The sequence below is a fragment of the Camellia sinensis genome, chromosome 4 (assembly GCF_055761805.1).
Source record: "Camellia sinensis isolate YWXY chromosome 4, ASM5576180v1, whole genome shotgun sequence".
NCBI lineage: Eukaryota > Viridiplantae > Streptophyta > Magnoliopsida > Ericales > Theaceae > Camellia > Camellia sinensis.
Window position 1 is genome coordinate 197867491 of NC_138964.1, and position 18488 is coordinate 197885978.

Below are 18488 nucleotides of genomic sequence, written 5' to 3' on the forward strand. Positions count from 1 at the left end.
TTTGAAAATCGGAATCGTGGAATATGTAGAAATCGTCGAGTACTATATGCTTATAAAAAATCCCGTTGATCGGATATTGATAACTATATGATTAGATCAGTTTTGTATAAAAAAAATAGATGGTGTACAAAGTAACGGTTGACAAAAAAGTAATCGGATCAGATAGCTATCGACATCCGATCAACGTGATTTTGTATAATTGTGTCGTACTTGACGAGTTCTACACATTAAACGGTTCTGATTATCAAAACAGGACCCGTGGTGGGTCCCCACAGACCGAACAACACTGTCCAGTCCGAACAGCACCGTAGGCAATCTGGTCCTAGTTGTCCACCGTATACATAACGGTACCATCACTGTCAGCAGTCATTTATATATATAGGAGTAATATAGTAATTTTGTTATTTTATATAATATTTTAATACACATTTTTATTCATAAAAAGTCGAAAAGTTATCTTAAACAATCATATTTTTTTCTTTACTTTTTAATCTAAAAAATCAAAAAATACACTTATTTAAAACACCCCAAACGATCTCAGTTTGAAATCTTTAATAAATTCAAAAATGTGTTTAAAGTTAATTTATTTACTTAATAAATTGAGTTCTAATGAATTTTTAACAAACCAAACATCAATCACGCTCCAATTGTTTGATTCATTTACCGCTAGTCCCAATCACAGGAACACGCTCTCTCCCTTCTAACCTGTTTCTCTACAATGATGACGACAACTCACAATTTTTTTTTTTATACCCCCTCCGTCCCAAAATATTGGTCCTTTTTGGGGAATCTAACTTTTTTTGGTAGTACACTTATTGCATTTGAAAAAAGTTGGTTTTCCAAAATTACCCTTTTGATAGTACATTTTTTGGGAATATCAATGTCATAATTGTACTTTTTAAATTATTTATTAATTTAAAAGAAGGGCAAAATAGGAAATTTACATTATTTTTGTACTTGATTTATAAAGAGGGACTAATATTTTGGGACAATGAAAAATGGAATAAGGGACTAATATTTTGGGACGGAAGGAGTATATATATTTTAATTTTAAGATAAATTATATCTTCCCCTATTAAATTTCAATATTTTCTCATCTTGCCCCCCAATAATGTTTCTAAATTTTCTAGTTTACTCTAATAGCTAAAATTCATCTAATTTTGAATCAAAATCAACACATTGGAAGCCATGTTTAATGTCTTCAATTTTTATTTATTTATTTTCAACAATCAGCATTGATATAAAATTAAATTAAAAAATGACACATTAACAATCTCACAACACTACATGACAAAATAATACACTATTATACAAATTTAGACTCAAACCTATGCCTATAGCCACTACCTCCTTATCACTTCCTTCCACCGAACCCAACCATGGACTCCCTCCATTGGCCCAATAACACTCCTAAACTTCCCACTCTTTTCTTCTTCCATTTTGCACTCTAACTCTCAGACTCAATTCTTCACAAAAACTCTCCCTCTTCACTACCATCATTAACAACTAAATAATATCATCATCCACAACTCTACTTCACCTCCTCACTAACACCACCAATACCTCAAAACCACCATTTAGCATCTATAATCACAATCTATTCAAATTGACAACATTGAACATCTCTCTCTCAAATCCGCTTGCTATTTCAGTAGATATTTGGGAGAAAATGGAATGTAAGGTCTGAGTTGGGAGCAACATGGATGCCATGCGTGCAATTTTGGGCAAGAGTTAGCTATTGGAACAAATTGAGAAAATTATAAATGTTAAGAGCCAAATTGGTTAAAAACTTTAAGAATCAAACCGGGTAATGGTGTTATTATGTTATGTGACTGTTAACGTTATAATTTTCATCTGCAATTGAATAAACATTATAAAATGGGTGAGTTTAGAAATATTAGGTGGGAAAGAAATAACTTTTAAAAGCCAAAGCAAAAAGACACTAAAACTTGAAGGTTTAAAGTGTAATTTACCCTTATTTTTATGAATAATGCACCTATATATGAAAATTTATTAAGTAATTCTAAGATACATGTGACATTCTTATAGGGTGTTCTTTACAAATGAAATACTACAAAACATATTAAATAAATTATCATTTATTTTTCAACTACTTAACAATAACAAATATGAATCAATGTCCTCTCATCTATAAAATTTTAATGAAAATATCACATGAATAATACCATGTGATTGGATTACTGTTTCTAGAGAGAAGTAATTGGTTGGTTTTGGGACACCGTCACGTGGTGCCCCACCGATGTTATGATTGGTGGAGGGGGTGAGACCTACGAATTTGTATTAGGTGATTGAAAAACATGATGGTATAGTAAATTGTGATTGGTGTGGGGTATGACCACATGACACCCCAAGACCAATCAATAATTTTTCGCCTCTAGAATGGTCCAATTTGTATTTTTTTGGGTAAGATTTCCACTACTTTTTTTTTAACTCTCAATCCCATTTCTTCAATGAACTGGCACGCAGTTTTTGAATTCTTTCACCTCAATAACTGCATTGAGGTGTTCTCCATTCATACAAGACTATCATAGTAATTGCAACATTATTGACATTCCACAGCTCGTTTTACCTATTCTTCCCTCCATATGTTTTGTGTATTAACCATACCATACATCATGGCTAATTGACAATAGTGCGAAAAAAGAACATTTTGTTGATCCTTCTGTCAGGAGGACATGGTTTTAGGGTTTTTGAGCCGTAGGGTTAGGTGGTATTTGATGCACGAAGGACACCTTTTAGATTATTGTCAAATATCATTTTAATTTTTTAAGCTAAAAAAATATATGCAAACTGACTCTTTAAATTATTAACATTTTGTAACTGCATTAACAAAACATGTTTAATTACTAAAATTTCACACACACACCTTATACAGTTGTATCATGGAGTACCTTGACGATAGATAGGTAAGGTATAAAGTGATATTTTATAATAAATAAAATCTTAACAGTTATATTCAATCTTGATATTACAACGCATTAACATTTTTCCATTGACTTGAACTTCAACTTCAGGTACCTTGGCACCTAAGTATACTCTCCGTAACCACTTAGACAATTGCCTAAAATCCCAATATTGATAGTTAAAAGGGTTTAATTATACCTTTTTTTAGTTTAAGAGATCAAAATGATTCTTGGTAATAATTTAAGAGGTCTCCACGCAATTAATCCCAAATTGAGAATTGAGAATTGAGAATTAAAAATTAAAAATCAAACCTCAAAGTAAAATAAGTTATTCCATATGTATAAAATGAACTAAAAACCAATAGACATAGTGTGTGGAAGCGGGTGGTGGCGGCCATAGTAATGGTGAGCTTGCTGGTGTCACTATTTTCTTCAAAACATGCCTCTCTGTGTAGTAAACATATAAACCAAAATACAAAAGAAAAAAGAAATCTAAGAGGGAAAACAAACAAATAATGGCTGTGTTTTAAAAAGGATTTATAATTCAATCTCAGTCATATAAAACATACATACCCACACATACACAACAAAAACAAAACAAGAAATGAGGTCAAAACCCAAGCCGGGAAGCAAACAGCTTCAATCTATCATCCCTCCTTCACAAGATTATTTACAACACCTCTCTAATTATGACCCAGAAATCCCATATATTCCCGTTTAGAAAAACTGAAACAAACAAAATTTACCATTGTATTTACACGCCAGCACCATGTCTAAGGAGGACTGTTCAGGGAGAAGTCTGAGGTGTACTTTCCGTTTCATCTGAGTTAAGCGTGAAAATATCAACTGGGGCGCTAGTGCAATCAACCATCCGGTAATCCTTGCATTTCCCATTTGGAGAGCGCTGTTGACGATCCAGATATATCACAATCACTGTGATATCATCGTGGAAATGGCGCCTAACCCCCTTTTCAATTCTTTTTATGTCATCATAGCTCATTTCTCTTTTCTTTGCAGCCTCTTGCAGGGCAGCTCTAATCAAGCGCTTTGCTATTCCCTAAAAAAATAAATCAGAAAATAAGAATTCAGAAGTGATTAATGATATAACGCTGACATCATGATGGGTTAATCCCAATTTGCATGCCAAACACTTTAGTAACAAAGCATAGCAGAATAGAGAGAATAATGAAAGAGCAGTGGCAGCGCTTACAACTCTTGAACTTTTCTTGACGATTTCAACAGCTACTTCATCGCTTAGTTGCTCCCAGAGGCCATCCGATGCAAATATCAAGAATAAGTCTTGTGGCCTTAACTTTCTAATCAAGATAGAAGGCTCTGCTGACACTACAGCTCTTTTTAAAGGAACAGGTGATCCAAATTGCAGGAAACGAGGATCTCTGTTAAACTCGGGTTTCTTTAGATAAACATCTCCGATTGATCTGGACACCTATTAAGAGGAAAGAATTAAAAGAAAGATCATAAAGATATTTGAACAGATGATGCTAAATTACGCACAAATGTCAACTCCATGGGGTAAACTAGCAGCAATCAATAACATATAAAATGAAAAGGACAAAAAAACAAAAAAAAAAACAAAAACAAAAGAGTAAGCATTTATAGAAAATTGTCTCGTACAACCCATACAACCAAGTACAAAAAGGAAACCAGTCCAATGGTCCAGAAGTTGAAACCATTACAGCCATGTACTCACTGCAATTAGGTATAGCCATAAAAGTTATATTATATATCTCTTTGATTGCAAAACAAAATAGGCATCTGATATTTGCAATGGTGAGCATACCATCGTAAGCATGCAATGCAAATCACCTGGATGAAAAGAAGAATAAAAAATATTTCAATTAGCGCCGCAATATGCTTTTTAGCTCTTAATGTGCATCTCATGACTTGTGAGCCCAATGAAAACATCACAATTGTACTTTTGATTCTATGAAAGGGTGGCCAACAAGGCAAGACATGCCATTTAGAGTAATCCAATTCTGCAATAAAGGACACCATTATTACACTTGCAAAAAAAAAAAAAAAAATTGCTTTTATGATTTGTTAGGGGGTCAAGACCTCTTGTATAAGTTAAAAAGATTCTACTCTAAGATAAATCCTGAAATAGGTTTGTCAAGCTAAAGAAATGAAAATGGTTAAAAAAAAATTGGCAGACCGCAGGCTGCATTGGTGCTATTTACCTTGCAAACAAGGAAATAAACAAAACAAAAAAAAAAAAGTCTGTAATAGGGCCTAACATGTTTAATATGATTAAGTTAAAACCAGCTGAACAGCCCCAAGATTAATCCAGAAGAGAAACCAAACACCCAGCAAGAACATAAGAGAAGTAATGCACAAATTACAGTGATGATTATTCTCAACATATCAACTACACCATGAATACCACAGTAGCTTCAACAGTTTTGACAGGTGATGGGGAATAGCCCAAGCACTAATTCACCATTCATAGCAAAGTTAAGCATTCAAAGACCAAAATAGTTGTCTCTTGCGCTGCAAAACTAGAAGCAAACCAGTCCTATGCGATAGGTTTTGGAAGAGAGAAGATAATTCATACCAGCAAACAAAAACCAATGAAAAAAAACTGCATATCTCTGTATGCATTTAATGAATTTATCATTACTGATCACTGTCCACGTCCCAACAAGATTTGTCCCCATTATGATGACAACAAACTATGACAATTCATCTAAACCAATGCTTGTCTATTAACTTAATAGTCGAATACAACATAAAAGTCAATGACTAGTATAGAAAATAAGTGATTAAAGATGTTCCAACCATAGAAATTCCATTCAACAAGCAAACAAAAGCCATAATTGATACCTGAATTATGCCCTTAATTCGCCAAACTCCACGAGTATACACAACAATGTGGGAATCATCAGGATGAAGTGCCACAACTTCCTTCCTTACCTCCTCATCCCCAACATTATGATCTGTTGATAAGCGCTCTGCCACCACATTGGTAGATTTACTGGCTGGCCCATCTGATACTGCTCGGCCAAGCACTGCCCTCGAATCCCCAAGGTTCGCCACATACAAGATGTCATTTGAAATCACCCCAACAAGACAACAAGAACCAACCGAAGCAATCTGAGGCTGAGCTAGCCATGATCGCTTCACCAAATGCAAAAATTCCTCTTCAGTGGCATCAAATGCCTTCCTAATCACATCTGCAGACAATCCTCCTTGATCCGAAGCAAACTCTGTGTAACCAAAATTGATAAATCCATAAAACCATTTCTTAAATTTTATATTTTTGAAAGAAAAAAAAAACACCTACTCTATTATCGATTCTATGATACAAACCCTACAACTCGAAGCTTTGTCATAATCTTTTCATTCCCAAATTGCCATGCAATTGCCTTCCTTTTTTATTTTAAATTCCAAAATTCAAATTTTTATAATTTCTCCAGTTTCTTTCTCTTCATCTACATTTTTTTTTTTGTGCGTCAATCAATAAACGATCAACCTATTGATTTCATAGCACACTGCACACGTTCTAGTATAACATAAAACACAAGACTAAAGAATGATCTCTCCTTATGCTAAAAAAGAAAAAGAAAATGAAAAGGCATGATCTCTCCCATTATATATTTCTCCGATTTTCCATAACAATCTGTTTGGTTGAGAAAATTTCAAATCAATAAAGTAACAAAACCTAGCATATTGTACTTGTTTAAATCCTCAACATACGCACATAACATACATACATACAAATACAGAACTAAAAATTGAATGGAAATTAGGGTTTAGGAACGTACTGTGAAGGTAAGAGAACAGGTGGTTGGTGATGAATCGAGAGGCCTCGGGGCCGCCGTGGCCGTCGTAGACGCCGACGTAGGTGGTGGAAGGGGAGGTGAAAACTTGGCTTTGGTCTTCAAGCGAAGAATTAGCTTGAACCACGGCAATCGAATAGTCGCCAGAGGCGTGGGGTTTCAAGTCCATGTCCCAGAGAAGTCCGTCGCCACCACTTCCTCCGCCGCAACACCCACCGCATCCGCCGCCGGCAAAGCCGAAGCATCGCCCCAGCGGCCTGTAACACGACTCCAACATCTTCTTTTTCTCTCTCTCTCTCTGGTCTTTACTGTCTCTCTCTCTCTCTCTCTCTAAAAAAGTCAGTTTCTGTCTCTCTATGAAATGTCTCTCTCTCTCTCTCTCTCTCTCTAAATTGTTGGATTCTGGTTTGGTGTAGTGGGAGAAGACGTGGAATTGTTCGGTAAAGCAAAATTTTAATCAACATTGTCATCATGTCATTAATAAATGGGAAACACACTATGGTATGGTACGTTTAAAGAATTTAGAATAAATTACATTTACCACCTTTAGAGTTTTTGATAAATACAAATTTTTTTTTTATAATTTGAATAATTACAGTAACTTCTCTTATTTTACTTGATAATGTCAAGATTCTCCTATTCTGTCTATTTTACATAAGCGATGTTGGTATTCTATAGAAAATAACCATATCACCCTTGCTTTTGATTGTGAAAAGACGAAAAAGCCCTTTATTCAAGACTAACATCACTACTTGTGACTGACCAACACAACCATGACCCCTACTCTCTATGCTTCAAGTCAATAAGGACTTGGTCTCTCTCTGTCTCTGTCTCTCTCATCCTCCTCCTCCTCCTCTTACTATACAGCCATACATATCAAAAATGAGAGATTAAGAGTGCAGAAGAGACAGAGAGAGAGAGAAAGAGAGAGAGTGTGGAGAAAATAAAGCCATTGTTGTCAATCATCTTCATATTCTCTCTATTTTTCATTATTCGCTCACAAAACATTCAACTTGGTTTAACTCTCTTGGCTTCCAATTTGAACCAGTCATGGCCATCCCCAAACAACACATTCTCTGTAGGTTTCATCGCCGATGGCTCTGTATACTTCATCGCCATCACCTACAACGGCATCCCAGTCTGGAGAGTCAACGGTGATTCCGGAGCCGCCGATTTCTCCGCTTCTTTCCAGTTCCTCGTCTGGCAGTCCAACATCGCCAGCCGCGGTGTCTCTTCCGCCGCCCTTGACGACTTAGGTAACTTTGTCCTCCAAAATTTCACCGTTTTGGTCTGGTCCACCTTTGATAACCCCTACTGATACTTTCTTGCCTAATCAAAATTTCACTAGTGACAAAAAATTGGAATTTGGGTTGTACTCTTTTAGACTTTTAATCTCTGAAAATTTAACCCTTCAATGAAATAACTCGATTGTGTATTGGAATTCGGGTGTGAATTCGTCAATTAACATAAATTTTACATCACTCATTTTACGACTTCAAGCAATTGGGTTGTTATCACTCACAGATCCATCATTTTCTGTCCCTGTGATCATGGCTTATGGTAGTGATTATGCTGAAAGGACTGATATACTTAGGTTTTTGAAGTTAAAAAGTGATGGAAATTTGAGGATTTATAGCTCTCCTAAGTGTAGTGGATCAACTGCAATGGAGAGATAGGTTGTTGTTAGTGATCAGTGTCAAGATTTTGGGTATTGTGGGGATTTGGGTTTTTATAGTTACAACGATACGACTTTAATTTGTGGATGTCCTTTGAAGAATTTTTTACCCATTGATCTGAATGATAGTAGGAAAGGGTGTAAGAGGAAGGTGGAGAGGATTTGAGGCTGTTTACAGAGGCGTTCTTGCTAATAAACTATTGTTGCAATGAAGCAACTTGAGGGAATTGAGTAGGGTGAGAAACAGTTTAGAATGGAGGTTGTAACTATAAATAGTACCCACCATTTAAATCTTGTGAGATTGATAAGGTTTTGCCTTGAAGGTCGTCACAGGCTTCTGGTATATGAGTTCATGAAAAATAGATTCCTCGATAATTTCCTCTTTACAAAAGAACAATAGTTTAGAAAATTCTTGAATTGGCATTTTAGTGCATTTTGGGCATTTTAGTGCTTACATTTGATGACATAGCAAGGTTGTTAGGTGTATAAATGGCTGTCAAATTTTGGGGGAATCTTGACATTGTTCGGTAAAGTAAGAAAGGTTACTGTAATTATTCAAATCACAGGGGAGGTCCCTGTATTTGTCAGAAACCTTAGGAGAGGTAAATGTAATTCACCCAAGCATTTATATTTTATGTACATTATAATTTTAAAAAAATGATATAATTTTATATTTTTTTAATTATAATTAAAAAATGTCATAACTAAATATTAGAAGTGTTTGTGGTTCGATTATGACCAGAAAACCTCCAATTCGCCATCCATTCCCCGAATTGACGGATTGAAAAAAATCAATTCACATCCGTCCGCCAGTTTGAGCGGATTGATGCGAATTAGTTTAGCGGTTTAAACTTTTACAAATTTTGAACATAATACAATTTGTTAATATTTTTTTTTTGGATAATAATTCAACTCAATATAACTAAAAGATTACCAAGTAAATTGTCAATACCAATAATAAATACATATAAGAAAATCATGCATTATCAAAACTATTTCATTACTATTTTTTATTCAAAAACTATTTAATATAATTTTTTTTTTTAAAATGACAAAATTAAGTTTTATAATTTTCACACAAAAATACAAAATATCAACACTTGTCATTTGATAAACGGATTTCTAAATTGAAAACAAATTAAAAACACAACAAAATATCTAAATTTTTTTCAATTGAAAACACAAATAGAATATCTAAACAAATTGAAAATACAAAGTCTTCAAATTACTAGAGGTGGTCGTGATTTGGCGGCTCGATTGCGGCCAAAGGAACTTCAAATCCGTCATCAGTCCAAAATTAGGTGAATTGAAAAAAATCAATTCACAACTGTCCGTTCGTCATCACGCATCCATCCAAAATGCGGCGGATCGGTTCAATTTGGTCGGTTTGGGCGGATCAGAATATCTACTGCTCACTTCTACTAAATATAATATGAGACATAGGGCCCTTTTGGGAAGTTTTTTTAGGTCATATTACCTCTCTATTTTTTTACACAAAAAATTTAAAAAAGTCAAAAAATCAACTTTTTACTAATTTCTCAAAACACCACATAACTAAAGATTTATGAGTCATTATTAAAATGATATCATAACTAAAAATTGGTCATAATTGAAAAAGAAAATAATATAAATAAAGATGTATATGATATACCCATTTAAACAATGTGTATATTATAATTTCTCATAATAAATTGGTAAATTTTAAGTACCAATTAAATTAGTTAAAAAATTAAAGAATATTTGCTTAAAATATTAAAGAATATTCTACAAAAAGTTAATTTATTTTTTAAATATTTTTTCATAAAAAAATTATTAAACATTAATTATCAAATAAAATCATATTAAACTTTGCTAAAAATACATATTATCTTTTGTGATTGTGGCAACTTCAAATATTTTATTGTCAAGAATTTGTTAATAATAAAGTTGGCCAAAAAAATAAAATTACTAACTATCTTCTAATATAATAATAAAATTATTAATTGAATATATATTGACTTGATTAAAAAATGTTAATTGACTTGGGCCTAGTTTGGCAAGATGGTTGGGACTTAAGTTAGCACACTAAAACACAAAATATACTAAAAAGTAAATAAGACAAAATGTCACATTCAAACTATAATTATTTTTTTTCTCTCATAAAATTATAAAAAGTTAAAAGTTATTCCAAACAGAACCTTTTTAGTCAGGATAAAATTATTAAAAGAGAAATTTATTAGAAAATCTTTTTTCAAGTGTTTGTATTCCAATTAGTCTATAAAATATTCTTATATTCTAATAAATCCTATTATTTGGACATTTGATCTACTAAATCATAATTTCCATATTTAAGGTATTTTATGGATATTTCTACCCTTACAAATATTTTTTGAACGGTTAGTAATTTAGTGATGTGAACATTTATATTTTTCAATGTGAATATTCACATTGACGTGTGAATGTTCACATTTGACATGTTAATATTCACATTGATGTTGTGAATATTCAAATTGACGATGTGAACATTTACATTAATGATGTGAACATTCATATCACGAAATATTCACACTGTAAATGAAAATATTATTAGGAGTATTTTGGTAATTATGTCACCCATAGGATTTATTGAAACATAAGAAAATAATATGAATTAAATGAAACATAAGTAGGTGAAAATGAATTTATGAAAAAGTACTCCTGATTAAAAAGCCAAAAAGTTAGTCTAACAAAATTCTTCAGAAGGAAGGCTTCATGATTGATTAATGAAAAATATTATTTGTTACATGATTAAATTTTTTAAAGATTTAGATGTAATTTTTTTTTAACAAAAAATAATTAATATATTAAATAAATTTTAAGATTTGTATTTATAATTTACTTTAAATAACTTGTGGTAAATATATTGGCCCTGTTTGGTAGAGCCGTGGGAAAGTGTTTATAGCTTATAACTATGAACATAAGTTGATTTCTGACTTATAAATTAAGCATTTCCTGGCCCACTCAAAGAATAAGCTGATTTCTGACTTACAAAAAGTTATAAGTTGCATTGTTAAGTTAAACCAAACACATCAAAATAACTTAAATTAAGTTAAAAATTAAAATAAATAATTTTTAAACTGCATCAATGGCGATTACTCAGACACGCACAAACGCACGCAAGGCCTCATAGTAGGTTGTTGTGAACTTGTGACTTTTGGGTACAACAGCAACCCCATGTTTAATTCTGCGAGGGGTAATGTGAAAGAAAAATGCTTGGGAGTATTAATTAGTGCTCCCACTAATTAGGTGACAGTGAGTTCCGTCATTAATGATGTGATGTTTTAGTTTTAGAATTGTTTTTTTTTTTTTAACTTTTTTAATGCATTAATGCTATTAGTAGTGATATTTTTAATGGGATGAATCATTGTTGAATGTGAAAACAACGATAATAGTTCCGCATGAAGGTCAACAAGACTTTTAACTCTTTAGTCGTTGATAATTTTTATTTTATTTATTTTTGTTAAAAGTAAAATGTTAGAGAAAGGTTATTTGGTGTCTTCAACATTGTTCTACATCATTTATCTTTGTACACTTGTCCAATTATCTCATAAAAAATTAGTATAAAAGTGATGGATCCCCTATTAAAATTAATAAATTAAATTGTGACACCACAGTGACATTTATTCATAAATTTATTTTTACCTCATTTATATTCTACTGAACCTAAATTATTTTTTTATATTTCAATAAGTCTTATGGATGACATAATTACTAAAACATTCATAATAATAATAGAGTGACATGTGTATTAAGATTTATATTGACCATATGAATGTTCTATGATGTGAACAATCACACTATCAATGTGAACATCTATATTGTTATCGTGAATATTCACACTGTCAAATTTATTTAATGTGAATGTTCACATCATCAAGTAGTTAGGGTTCAAAAAATATTTGTAAAAGTAAAATTATTCATAAAATATTTTAAATATGAGAATTTAAATTTGATAGATTAAATGTCTAAAATATTAAGATTTATTAAAATATAAAAATATCTTATGAATTAATTAAAATATAATTACTTGAAAAAAGATTGTCTAATAAATTCTCCTTCTCAAGCATAATTTTTTTGATTTTGGAAAATTATGGGAAAAAAGGTTTATGCAGTTAACAATATATATATATATATATATAGAGAGAGAGAGAGAGAGAGAGGGGGAGAGAGAGAGAGAGAGAGAGAGGGGGAGGGGGGGGGGTTAAGTGGGACCTAGGAAAAATTTAATACAAACATCCCGATACTAAATTACTAATTGGTATAATAAACTTCGTTATATATATGTGGCTGTTGCAAAATTATTTTAAAAGCATTAAATTACATTTGAATAGTATGACTCAATATCAAATAGAACAAATTTTATTTATACTCCTATATTTTTACACGATTTCAATGACTCTCCCAGACTTTTAGTATTTTCAATTTTACCCCCATACTATGTAAATTAATATCAATTTCACCCCTACCGTCCATTTCTGTTAAGGAAGTGGATGTCGTGGCCCCTCTATACTTTTGGATGGAGGCAATATACAACTGTTTGGCTGAGCACAATCAATTAGATACATAAGAGTTGCTTAGAACTTCCCAATCACAATTAGGTTTTTCAATTTGCTCTCAAAATTTTGAAATCAAAGTCAACAACGATTGTGAAATCACATTGAAATCAAAAGTTGAATGATGGGTTGGGTGCTAAGAGAGAAGAATAACGGTGGAGGAAGAGGAACACCTGTATATGGTATATATGCTTTTTTAAAGGTATTTTTTAAATTCTTGTTGGAAATCGCATGTGTTGATATTAATATTATTTTAGAATGGTGAAATCTTTGTTTGTTTGTATGTGACATAGATTTTTTAATGAAATTTGTTTATGTTTGTTTAAGTTTCAACAGTTTTACTTTAAGAAAATCTTTATTTATGTTTGTTTCGGTTTGAAATTGAAGAACACATATTAAAACTTTGTTTTTTTTGGTTGTTTCTATTTCACATGGATAACTACTTGTTTATTAGTTATTTATCTCTAGTGTAATGCAATAATATTTTATTATTGTGAGTTCCATTGAATAATAGTTTTAATGACAAATTTACATTGCAAAATGCTGAAGAAGGATCTGGATATTTTACAATCAAAATGCATTAAGGAGGTGTGGTTAGGTATATTGGACAGAGGGTTTATAGTAATGGTATGGTAAGTCATTTTGGCTTTTGTTATTCAGATTAAATTTCCATTACAAAGTTGTGTTGCATGGCTAAGGAATTAGGACGTAGGCCATGTAACAACTATTATAATAAGGTTAGTGGTTATGGTGGGATGGAGTTACTAAAATCTGATGCTGATGTATTGATGTTGGACACATATGTGGATGAAAACATAGTAATAGATGTTTACGCAGGACACAATTTGGATGATTATGTAAGTACGTACACAAAGTAGTCAAGTAGGCTCAAGTGTATAAAGAAGTAAGGGCAAGGGTAGTTCTTGATGTTGAATTAGAGGAAGATAAAGATATTGATGCCTATGATCCTGACCAGTTAGACTCATCCTCTGATGAGTCTGAAAAATATAATGATAGTGATTATGAGCAAGGTCATAATGATGCTTTACATGATAAAAATGTTGACAAGGATGTGGAATTTGGTGGTTTAGGAAGTAGTAAGGATGCTGTGAGTAATGTACGTGGCAATGATGACCTATAAAGCATGGACAACTCATCTGATGAGCTAAGAAGCCTTCATAGCTCCTCTGATGAAGATAGTCAATGCAAGAGGATTAAATACCATATTTTTAGTGAGACTAACATGCACAATCCTACATTCCAACTTAGTATAGAGTTTGAAACAAATGTGTTGTTTAGGGATGCTGTAAAGGAATATGCTATTAAGTGGGGCAAACAAATCACATTTTCTAAAAGTGACAAATAGAGGGTTAGGGAAGAGTGCAAAAGTGGTTGTCTTTGGGTTTCCTATGCTTCTTTTGTGAAGAGTGAAAGGGTGTATAGGATCAAAATTTTTGTAGATGAACAAACATGCAATAGACCATTTGATGTGCCACATGTGAGTAGTAGATGGATTGTGAATATGTATTGGGAAAGAATTAGGTTAAACCTAGTTTTTGTATTGGCTACCCCTTAGTATATGTTTTGCACAACATAAATGACAAGTGTGTAAACTGATAAAAGTTTGAATGATAATTTAGTGTCTTTACTGCTGTTGTGACAAGCTATTAATGTTCATTGGTGATGGATAGTGAAATGAAGAATGTAACTTTGGTGCCTTTACTGTGTTGTTTTGCCCAATTTGAATTTGGAGTGACAATTATGGTCATAAATTGTGTCCCAACTTCTGTGTGTTTCCTTTGTCTATTTTAGAGTCACCAAACACAAACTAATACACACAATATTAATTGGTCACTAAACACACAATTTTCATCTCGAAATTATATTTTTCCATTAATAATAGTTCACCTATTGCATATGATTCATAAACAGGATACAGACTCCATACATTCTTACACTATCATACAACTTGTAACCTTATATTACAAACCATATTCTTACAACCAACCACGACAAAACCAAGCAAATCCATAATTTCCTCTCCCTTCCAGTCCCTCTTTTCAGTTGTGCTTCCATCTTATCCAACTATTTCAACAGATCATGAATGATTTGCATTGCCTGATCACACATGGGTAAGTCTAACCAGGTAAAGTGATTACAACCATTGTTAGGGCAACTAAGAAATCTCTTCACAGGATTTGCGTCGGTCCATGCTGTGTGTATCAGCCTTCTTCTTTCACAAACATTGCAAAACATCTCGTCTACACTACTTGCGTTCCATCTCCCTTGATTTTTTGAGCTTTGATTGCTCCTCATTTATTCTCTCCTACTAATTTCATGCTCTGTTTTTTTATTCTGTTTTGCTGTGGTCTCTGTTTTTGTAAGTTGAAAGGAATACAAGGGAAGGTTAGGTTTTGGCAGGAAAGCCTTAATTTTCCCTCCATCCAAAAGTATAGGGAGCCACATCACCCATTTCGTCCACTTTTTTAACGGAAATAGACGAGAGGGGGAAATTGATAATAATTTACATAGTATGGGGGTAAAATTGAAAATACAAAAAGTCTGGGGGTCATTGAAAATCATGTAAAAATATAGGGATACAAATGAAATTTGCTCTATCATATATGTAGTTTAATTATTAGTTTGTGATAATACGTGTGGCAATGATAAAAACATTACAATTAAACTAAATTCTTACTCAATGTGGGGGAGATTAAACGAAAAATACTGATAACAAATTACAATTTTTTTAATGACGTAATATACAAAAATAAAATTTTAATATTTAACTCATGACTCATCGTAATTATATAATAGTTACCATTTCAGTGAATAGAAAAATTATATAACATATTTGTTTGCAGAGTATTACGATTACCCTTGTTAGTGGGTTGAAATTTTAAGAAAAAATTACACAACAGTATATTTCTATAAAACTAATCGCATATCAGCGCTATACTTTATCAATATTAAAAATTAAAGTCATAATTTTTTTTAATGAATTTGTAATTATTCTTTCATAAGTACACCGAAATATAATTTTCTCCAATTTTAACCTAATTAATAGCATATTCATTTGTTTGCAATTATGTAGTTATTTATTTATTTATTATTATTATTTTAAAAATAATATACTATTTATTGAATATTTGGTATTTTTATTTTTTTATGGCATGGACTGTGTAGGCAAATAAGAGCGATGTCAAAACACTAAGGATCCTTTAGAGTTTTTTTTTTTTTTTAAAATTTCATAAAGTGGTGTGTTGTATGGGTGAGATTTAATGCTAAAAAATTAATGTGACTTGTTATTAAATCTCAACCATACAATACACCACTCTAAAAAAAATTTTTTAAAAAAAAACTCCAGAGAATCTTTGCTCGTGTCAAAATGTTTGGTTCAAAGTTGGCGGTTAGAGATGTGGCGTTGACGCGGACGGAGAAAAACTCATCCCTGGGAAGGGTCTACGATGCTTCCATCGAATTCTTTTTGTTATTTTGACTTTGAATTTGCCATGTCCTAAACAGTCTTTCTATTTATTTATTTATATTCAAGTGAAAAGGAAAACAGAGGAACAGAGTTTTAGTACAAAGCAGAAACCATGTCTGCAAAAAAAGAAATAGAACTAGGAGGGTCATTTATACTGTATTTGGTTGAGAGATTTGAAGAGAGATTCAGAAAAGAAAATAAAAAATGTAGTATTTTATCTAATTTCACACATCTTTTTTCTTTTCATTTCTTTTTCTAAATCTCTCTCTAAATTCTCCAACTAAATACAACCTTAGAAACACCAGGTGTTCAGATTGGTTGACTCCAATGTCCAAAATAGTCTTTCAACAATGATTCATCCCACTAAAAACATCACCACTAATAGCACTAATGCATTAAAAAAGTAAAAAAAAAAAAAAAAAAATACAACTCTAAGACCAAAACATCACATCATTACTGGCAGATCCCACTGCCACCTAATTAGTGGGAGCACCTAATTAGTGCTCCCAAGCATTATTCATAGTCTTTGAGGCTTGGAGGTGCCTCCTTTTGAGCGCAACACCATATAAGGGTGTAAAAAAATTGATAAAATTAAATCTTTAAAATTGATTGAAATTTTGATTCTCCATTTGTTTTTATAAGGTACTACCATATTATACATAAATAATCAAAAATTATTTTTTAAATTAAAATAACAATATAAAATTTATTTAAAATATGTAATAAAAATAATTTATAATCAATTAAATTTTATTTATTTTTATCAGAATTACACATAAGAAAAGATTTTTATTTTGATGTCCTAATAAAAAACTGCATGTCATAATTTAATTAGTAAGAATTAAAGAATAAATTATAAAAATTATATTTATGATAAATATAAATACATTTCGTTTTATAAGTTTTGTAATTTTAATTATTATATGATAGTAGTAAATTATATTTGTTAATATATAATTTTTTTTAATTTATTTTGTAAAGCCTAAAAATTTGTTTATTCAAAATTTTAAATTATCGTATGTTATAACTCTTACGTGGAAATGGATTATGATTGACTTGTGATGTTGGACTAAACATTAGAAGTGACCTAGAAGCTACTCGACTCAATATTTATGCCAATGTGACTTTCACTTAATCATTAAAAATTGTCTTTATCGATTCGTGACCGATATGGGTTATTTTAAGGGTTTCAATATTGGATTAAATATTAAAAATTAACCTAAAAAATCTAGTTTGAGTTAATTTTTTTTTCCGATGATTCTTGGTTTAACCCTATAATATATTATATTTTAATAACTCAATATCATAAAAAATAATTTTAATATTTACGGTGCGTTTATCAATCAATAAAAAAATTTATAAATATTAAGAGAATTATATTCGAACAAATTCTAATATAAAATTTTTACTTTAAAATTTTAAAACCTGTTCATTTTCTTTGACTCTATAACTAATCTTTGAGATAGCAATTAAAATAAATTTCAGCCATTATTATATAAAGAGACATGTGCGATAAGAGTTCGTAGTACACAATTTTAAAAAATAATATTAATTCAAAAATTTCAATATGAAAAATATGTACCCAACTTTATGTTATGTTTAATTCATGGATTATGGTAGGAATTTGCAATGAAAAAGGAAAAAGATATACGAAATGTGAATGAAATACAACTATATTTTACTTAATTTTACACACGTCTTCATTTTTTCTTTCAAAATTTCTATTCAAAATCATGAACGTAACATATCATCAATGTTTGACGAATCCTTTAAAATGTGAATGAAATATAATTATATTTTACTTATTTTCACACACATCTTCATTTTTGCTTTCATAATTTCTACTCAAAATCATGAACCTAACGCATCATCAATGTTTGACGAATCTTTTATTTTATTAATATACACTATCTAAAAAAAAATTATATAATATTTGGTGGGAGAAACAAATTCTTAAAATGGATCATCAATTACATTATAAGGAAATAAACATTAGCCAATAAAAGATTTTTTTAATTATTTAAAAAATTAAAC

At 31.3% G+C, this 18488-nt stretch overlaps 1 protein-coding gene and 1 pseudogene across 1 annotated transcript; one reads left to right on the plus strand and one right to left on the minus strand.

Annotated features, from left to right (window-relative positions):
- Positions 1 to 3444: 3444 nt before the first annotated feature.
- LOC114303125 (putative protein phosphatase 2C 63) lies at positions 3445 to 7194 on the minus strand. Its single transcript, XM_028248275.2, has 4 exons — positions 6707 to 7194; positions 5766 to 6148; positions 4135 to 4371; positions 3445 to 3981 (listed from the first exon to the last, which is right to left on the minus strand). The coding sequence occupies exons 1-4, from the start codon at positions 6996 to 6998 to the stop codon at positions 3712 to 3714; spliced, it is 1182 nt and encodes a 393-aa protein (XP_028104076.2). The 5' UTR covers positions 6999 to 7194; the 3' UTR covers positions 3445 to 3711.
- A 188-nt stretch (positions 7195 to 7382) lies between these two features.
- On the plus strand, positions 7383 to 8562 carry LOC145824359 (G-type lectin S-receptor-like serine/threonine-protein kinase At1g34300 pseudogene; annotated as a pseudogene).
- Positions 8563 to 18488: the final 9926 nt, after the last annotated feature.

Bases quoted from the DNA above. Each gene is read 5' to 3' on its own strand.
- LOC114303125 (XM_028248275.2), bottom strand. From the start codon at position 6,998: ATGTTGGAGTCGTGTTACAGGCCGCTGGGGCGATGCTTCGGCTTTGCC. The intron at 6,149-6,706 runs GTACGTTCCTAA...TTGGTTACACAG, and splicing joins CCTGTTCTCTTACCTTCACA to AGTTTGCTTCGGATCAAGGA. The intron at 3,982-4,134 runs GTAAGCGCTGCC...TTATTTTTTTAG, and splicing joins TCAAGAAAAGTTCAAGAGTT to GGAATAGCAAAGCGCTTGAT.